Source organism: Silene latifolia, chromosome 8 (assembly GCF_048544455.1).
Source record: "Silene latifolia isolate original U9 population chromosome 8, ASM4854445v1, whole genome shotgun sequence".
NCBI lineage: Eukaryota > Viridiplantae > Streptophyta > Magnoliopsida > Caryophyllales > Caryophyllaceae > Silene > Silene latifolia.
The window spans coordinates 111,951,801-111,958,786 of record NC_133533.1 but is presented as its reverse complement, the minus strand read 5'-3'; the positions used below and the strand labels follow the sequence as shown (position 1 = coordinate 111,958,786).

Below are 6,986 nucleotides of genomic sequence, written 5' to 3'. Positions count from 1 at the left end.
GTACGAGTACGGGGAAGCCTATATCCACCACCGCTCCGCCCCAATGACATCCCTAGATATGGATTGTGGTTCGAATTTTTGTTGTGGGTTTCTCAGGACGATTTGTTGGGCCAGAGTCATACTTGTTGGGTTAGTACTTGGCACAGCCTAGTAGCCCAGGAGCAATCTTACAATAGTTGAAATGGCGATCCGGATTATAGGATCCTATTCTGGTTGGGTTAGTAGTTAGTACTCCGTATTAGTTTAACTTATTAGATAGGGGCAATAGTGAGACTAATGTTGAGAGCGTCATAATAGTTTGCGCGATCCGGATCGTACGATCATATGACTAGGCGACTAGCTAGGAGCAAGCGTCATAATGAGCATCATAATAGTCTGTGGAGTGCGTAATAGTAGTTTGCGCAATCCAGAATGTGGAACCGATTCAAATCGTCGTTTATATCAATCAAAGTTTATAAGTCATTGGTAGACTTGATTAAACTAACTTGACCCGGTGCGACTCATATAAGAACGAGAACACGCTAAATGTGATCCAAAACCCGAACTATACGATAAGATATAACCTGAGCTTTTATTCCAATGAATTGATTCAAACCGACTCAACATTAAGATACCAGAACGTAAAATTCGTCCAACTAATGATCCGAACGTGAACTTAATATCTACCTTAGATACAATGCAAAATTAAGGACACTGTCCTGGATTATCATACCTTGACTGTACTTGTGCATAGCAACTAGCATTAATTCTTTTTTGCAATTCCACCAGTGAAAACTATCTCCTCTAAACAAAAAATACCCGCGTTATCATCCTTCGGTTCACTAAGGCAGCGTCTCCAAATAGTGATCTATGTTTTAGTACAAACAATTAATTACAGCCCTGCTATTAACGCCAAGAAAACAACCAGCCCAAAAACTATGGCTGAACTGGCAAACACAGAAAAAGCAATCGGGCACAAGATCAATACCTTTCTCCAGACGAAAATTTTCCAAACAAGGGAACCCGAAAACTTCCACAATTTTTTCCCAACGAAAGAAAGACATTCCTGAGGAATTCTCCTCTTGTTATTGGCCCTTCAATTTTCCGTAAGAAGCAGCGTAACTCGTAAGAGCTTCCAAATAGCCGCTTTTTGCATTATACCTCCCAGATGATGCTTTTGTCCGGAGCACATACTCAGGTGCACAAGCAGCAGTAATGAAAAGAGATGACACCCACTGTGTACCCCCCATGAGAAGAACCGCATCAGAAGAACAGTCAATCCCAGTTTTCACGATTGGAATATCACCATTTACCTATTTATTATTCCAAATAACTAGACGGAGGGTTTTCCAATGTAGGAGGAAGAATAGATAATGGATTCAACATTAATAGATAAGAGAGAATAGATAAACTGGTCATTGTGTGGATTTATGGCTGTCCAAATATGAAGTACAAGATAAGATGAATACTGTCCTCTTTCTACATCATTCCGATTTTGATCAAGGGAGATAAATAAATCCTTTCATTTCACTCCCTTTCCCTCCAAATTTGTCGGTACAGAAGGTCAAATTCTATCCTCGATCTGGAGCAGAAATTAAGCTGGTGTTCCCGGTACGAAATTTAAATTCTACATGGCAGTCTTTTGAAGCCCTTGGAAGCATCAACAAGTACTTACCGAGCTCCAGATCCCTCTCCAAATCATGATCATCACTGCCATCCATATGGACGAAGAACCTCTTTAAGCGACTCGCATTTGTAAGAAGATGTTCCATAAATGACAATGAATCCGGATCAAGCCCACAAAAATTGTGCACTTCAATTACTTGGACATGACATGAAAAAGGGACCAAGTTTGGTGACTCAGAGTTAGACGGGCAGTCATCCAGATCTTCGCAATATGCACAATAACTGCAGCCAAGAAAGCACTGGAAAACAAATTCCTGGAGTGAGAAAAACGGAAAAAACAGTCGTCTACACGCTCTTTTGTAATGTGATCTCCCACAAGAACTTGGGTTGGTTATGAAAAAGCAAAGCTAATATTAGTTGATGCAAAGGAGTAAGGATTGCTAACCGATTCAAAGACGACAGTTTCAAGTTGAGGAGATTTGTCCATCAAGCTTGTCACATATTCCCACGCATGATAGGGACACTTATTAACTTGTACACTTGACAAGCTAGCAAAATCAGACATATGCTTGTCTTCATCAAGTTGAAAAAAAATCTGTACAATGAACAATATTCAAATAATATAAACAATGACAATATAATTCCATCCATATCCACTAAAATTAAAGACTCGTTATCCTTTGGCTTCACAACAATACCACAGTAGCTCGAGGGCTTCCGCAAATTTGGGCCGAATTATGATAAACTAAAATAAAATGGGTCATTAAAGTGGTTGAACTTCTTTCAAGCTTGAAGTAACAGTCACTGCATGTAATTCTGGATGCAATTTCTGTATCATCCGTACATATCCTCTCTAAGTGTTGGCAACCCTCCTACCCACCACTTACTGGATCCCTCGAGGCACATGTCGTAGTATATACGAAATATAAGTGAATAAGAATATAGATACCTTTATTGCATGCTTTTTAAAGTGGAATTTAGTGGCTTTACATGCAACCGCATTTAGAAGCTCATGGTCATATTTGGGTGAACCTTCATTAGTATCATAAGCACTGCGCAAGTTTTTCCACGATGGAACCATTTTCACGCCAATATTTGAACTGTACTTCAAATATGCCAAATTAGGGGCGTCAATCTCAAATGTACCCCGCTTAAAAGAGCAATTTCTTATTGTTAGCACTTTGAGTATTCCGGTGCAATGAGTAGCATGACCACCGTCAGTGTAACACCGGCAATATTCGAGAGTAAGCTTCTGAAGACATTCACACCTAGATAACAATCTTTCCATAAAATTTAAATCATTAAACTTGATGCTACCCAGATGAAGAATCTTCAGTTTCGGCAGCGAGGTTGATAGAGGAATTTCACTTTTATTGTAACCCCGACCTATCATTTTCAAATTCACTAGTGTTTCACACTTGAAGAAGCCATCAGGCATACAATCGATCCGATTAGCAAGCTCGTAATGAAGTTCTTGAACACCCTTTTTTAACGCATGACTAACCCATTGATTCAAATCTGAATTTTTATAGGTGCTTCGACAAAGTAAACTAAATTTCTTGATAGGTGAGACCTGGTGCAATTTTAGAAATTTATCAACGAACTCCTTAAACCTTGGAGCTACTTCGGTAAAATCTGTTCTGTTATATTCTTCTTCTATACCACAATCTTCAAAAGAAAGACAAGTCGTCAAAGTAAAAAGGTACCGCCATCTCGTTGATAGAATACTTGTGCTAACAGCAAACCTTGTCGGCAAAAATGAGAGAATGTGACCAAGCAGTTCATCAGGTAAATTGCTGATCTTATCCAAACAATTCTCCCTTTTCGGGGCTTCTACATGTTTACTACGTTTCATTGGCGGTCCCATGGCCTTTACAAAACTCTACCTGAGATGTAATGAAGGCTGAATTAACATATATCCAAGCTCGTAATGTACATTGATTTATAAAGATTTACGAGAAAAGAGTTTCATATTCATCAGTCATCACCAAGTCTCAACAAGAAGCAATTATTATACTAATGAATCTCGTCTACAAGAACACAAAAAACGGACAAAGGATCTCAAATCCTTCCTGAACTTACTTGCCAAAAAGCAAATGATCGAGACGGAGGGAGTAATTAGGAGTAACAAATACCTAATCACTGAAATTAATTTAGAGTGTGTTTGGATTGAGAGATTTGGAGGGAAAGTGAGGGGAGGGAATTGGAAGGATGGGAAATTCATTGTTTGGTTAGCAAAATGAAGGTAGAGAGATTTGGAGGGGAGAGAAAATGGATCCCTCCATTTCCCTCCTACAAGGCAACTTATTTCCCCACTAATATAGGCAAGATTTGGAGAGAAAATCATCTCCTCCATTCTCCCTATAAGGCAAATTATTTCCCCACCAACATAGGCAAGATTTGGAGGGAAAATCATCTCCTCCATTCTCCCTCCCCTCCCCTTCCCTTGCTTTCTCTTCCCTCCTCCTCCCTCCCCTTCTTTTCCCTCCTTTTTTCTATCCAAACAAGGCCTTAGGGTTCAAGTAGCATGCCAAATACTCACTCCGTGGCTCCGTCCCAATCATTTGTTTACTTTTGTATATTCTTTGGAAGGGATATTTTAATCAAAGATAAACAAATAATCGGGACAAAGGGGGTAATTCATAAACTCAAATCACAAGAATAATGTCACAAGCAATTGAACTACCCAAAATATCAATTAAGCGAATGAAGTCTCAAGCAACTGAAACTATTAAGTATTAATTACAAGAATAATCTCATGCAAGCACAGTAATTAAGCAATTAAAGTGTCAAACAATTGAAATTATTAATCCACATTCAAATGCTAAACTACCCAAACCATCAATTTCACAATAATCACATATTATGCCAAAAAAAAAAAAAAAAAAAAAAAAAAGAGATATAAAATTGAAATTACCTTGGTTGTGGAACACTTCAGTCGGAAGATGGAACTTGTAATGCCAGTTTGTGAATTTTGATAAAGGAGCTTGGTATAATTATATCTAGAGGCAGGTGGCAAATGGGAATCGGGTCGGATATGGGTCGGGGTCATTTCAGGCCTGTCACAAAATTTTGTGTTGGGTTGGGGTTAGGTCGGGTTATTTCGGGTATCGGGTAAATTTAGGGTGATCTATTGTTGGCTCACTTTAAATCGGGTCACTTTCGGGTATGGGTCATTTTGGATCAGTTGTTTTCGAGTTAATGGCTAAAATACATTAGTTAGTACTATTTTGATTAAGAAATACCCCTTCAGTTAGTGAATAGTTTTACATTCGCTATATTTTGTGAGAGGGGAATAAAATAAATGTAAACTATTAACTGGAAGAGAGAGAGTGCTATTTTTCAAATTTAATTATTTATTAAGAATGATTGTACCAATGAAACTTTATTTTGATGCATATACAGTAATATGACCTATTACTTGTCGTTTTGGGTCATTTTGGTCACATTAAGTCATTTTGAACGGGGCAATTATGGATCGGGTCTTTTCAGGTTGGGTCATCTCGGGTCAGCTTTGTGTCAAATTGAATGTTTTGTTTTCTTTATAAAGGGAGTCCGTCACGTGGACGATTTGATGCTAACGAGTTTTGAAACAGAGTTATGACCTTATGATCATTTGTTTCATCTCCATACGCAGTTGTCACGGTAGACCCGATTTACCCCAAACAAAAAAAAACATTTATTTCATCTCTCAAGATTTTTTTTAAGTATAAAAAAAAAGTTCATAAAATGTGGTTGATGCAACAATTGTAAAGAACCGGCTTAAATAAATTTATAAATAAATATGATGGGGCATATTCTGCACCCGCTGACCGAGTCAACATCTTGACCAAGGTCAACGCTAAAAGACAACAAGTCAAACGAGGAAGGACTGACCTAGCCAACGTTTGCCCGCCGGCTGTCACTCACTCCTCGGTCTCGGCGACTAGCCTACGAGAGGCATATCAAGATACTCATATCCGGCCCCCTCGGCATGGAGCCAACCAGGCCTGCCGGCCTGCCACGGGTCCCTCGGCCGAGGGCAAGACAGTCTTTCCACCTGCTAGCCACTTGGCCACTACGTGACAAAAGGTGAAAGTCTATAAATACTCCACTTCTCCCAACGAGAAAGAGATCCACAATTCATCCAAATATCACACATAAACTGGTATCATCTTCCTTATCTCTCTACAATATACTTCGCTAAGTAACACACAACTTAACCCCTTTAAGTTCACTGACTTGAGCGTCGGAGTGAGTACGCTCGGCCAAAACCGAGCCCTCAGTTTGTTCATTGTTTCAGGAGAGCCGAAAGGAAGTCAAGCAAAGACATCATTTTACGAGCCACGAGTGGTAACAAATATCTGCTCTGGATTCACACCCGGAACAATTGGCGCCGTCTGTGGGGAGGATAGACACTAGAAGCTAGTCACATTCATTCCCAAACAAAAAAAAAAAAAAAACAACAACAAAACCCATTCACCGAGCTAAGAAGATGTCAAAGCAACAAGAAGTAATAGTGACCGACGAAAGTGAATTCTACCACGATGACGCGGTCCCTAATTCTGAGATCAGGCAGACCCCTACCGGCCAAGTCACTGACGTGGCGTACGGGATGCCAAAAGAGCAAGCAACACCGCTGCCCACCGACCAAGTCACTATCATGGGACATGTGGTTGATGCAGCCAAACTAAAGCTACTCCTGGACCTAATGGGTAGCACGCCAGCTCCCACTGTCACAACGACAAGAGCGGCGGCACCCCCACAGGCGTCCAGGGCACAAAAGGTGACTCCGAACAACTTAAACGGAGTCCTAGAAGAAGCAGGCCGAACGAAGACAACGGCAGTGCCCATAGTGCCAGTGGCAGACCTAAGTCCTTCCCGCACTCGTGGGAGGACAGCGTCGCCGCGGCACCCACGAGGCCTGTCCCAAAGGAGTGAAAGAAGTCCGACTCGCCAGAGTCGGAGAAAAAGCCCGACTCGCCAGAGTCGGAGAAGAAGCCTGACTCGCCAGAGTCGGAGAAGAAGCCCTTCCCGCCACGGGGAGAGTAGCCGGACTAGGGATGCGAGGAGCCGATCGCCGCGTGTCGTTCGACACGTGGTCAGACAGCCCCTCAGTGCCTACGTCCTTGAAGCCACCGTGCCAACCAAGCTGAAGTTGCCACCCTTATCATACAAAGGAGAGGGCGACCCACTCGACCACGCCGAGGCTTTCGAGTCTTACATGTCGGTGTGGGAGCAACCTGATGAGGTTTGGTGCCGAGTCTTCCCAACGACCTTGCATGGGATGGCTCAGAGTTGGTACAAGGGACTGCCCGACGGCTCGGTATACTGTTACGCCGACCTGAGGGACGCCTTTTTAGCCCAGTACTCTTACAATAAGAGGAGGGCCGTGGAGACAT

General features: G+C 41.7%; 1 protein-coding gene across 1 annotated transcript; it reads right to left on the bottom strand.

Annotated features, from left to right (window-relative positions):
- Positions 1-730: 730 nt before the first annotated feature.
- Positions 731-4,623, bottom strand: LOC141597366 (F-box protein At4g22280-like). The gene is made up of 4 exons (XM_074417800.1): positions 4,523-4,623; positions 2,555-3,491; positions 2,051-2,200; positions 731-1,904 (listed from the first exon to the last, which is right to left on the bottom strand). The coding sequence occupies exons 2-4, from the start codon at positions 3,470-3,472 to the stop codon at positions 1,551-1,553; spliced, it is 1,422 nt and encodes a 473-aa protein (XP_074273901.1). The 5' UTR covers positions 3,473-3,491; positions 4,523-4,623; the 3' UTR covers positions 731-1,550.
- Positions 4,624-6,986: the final 2,363 nt, after the last annotated feature.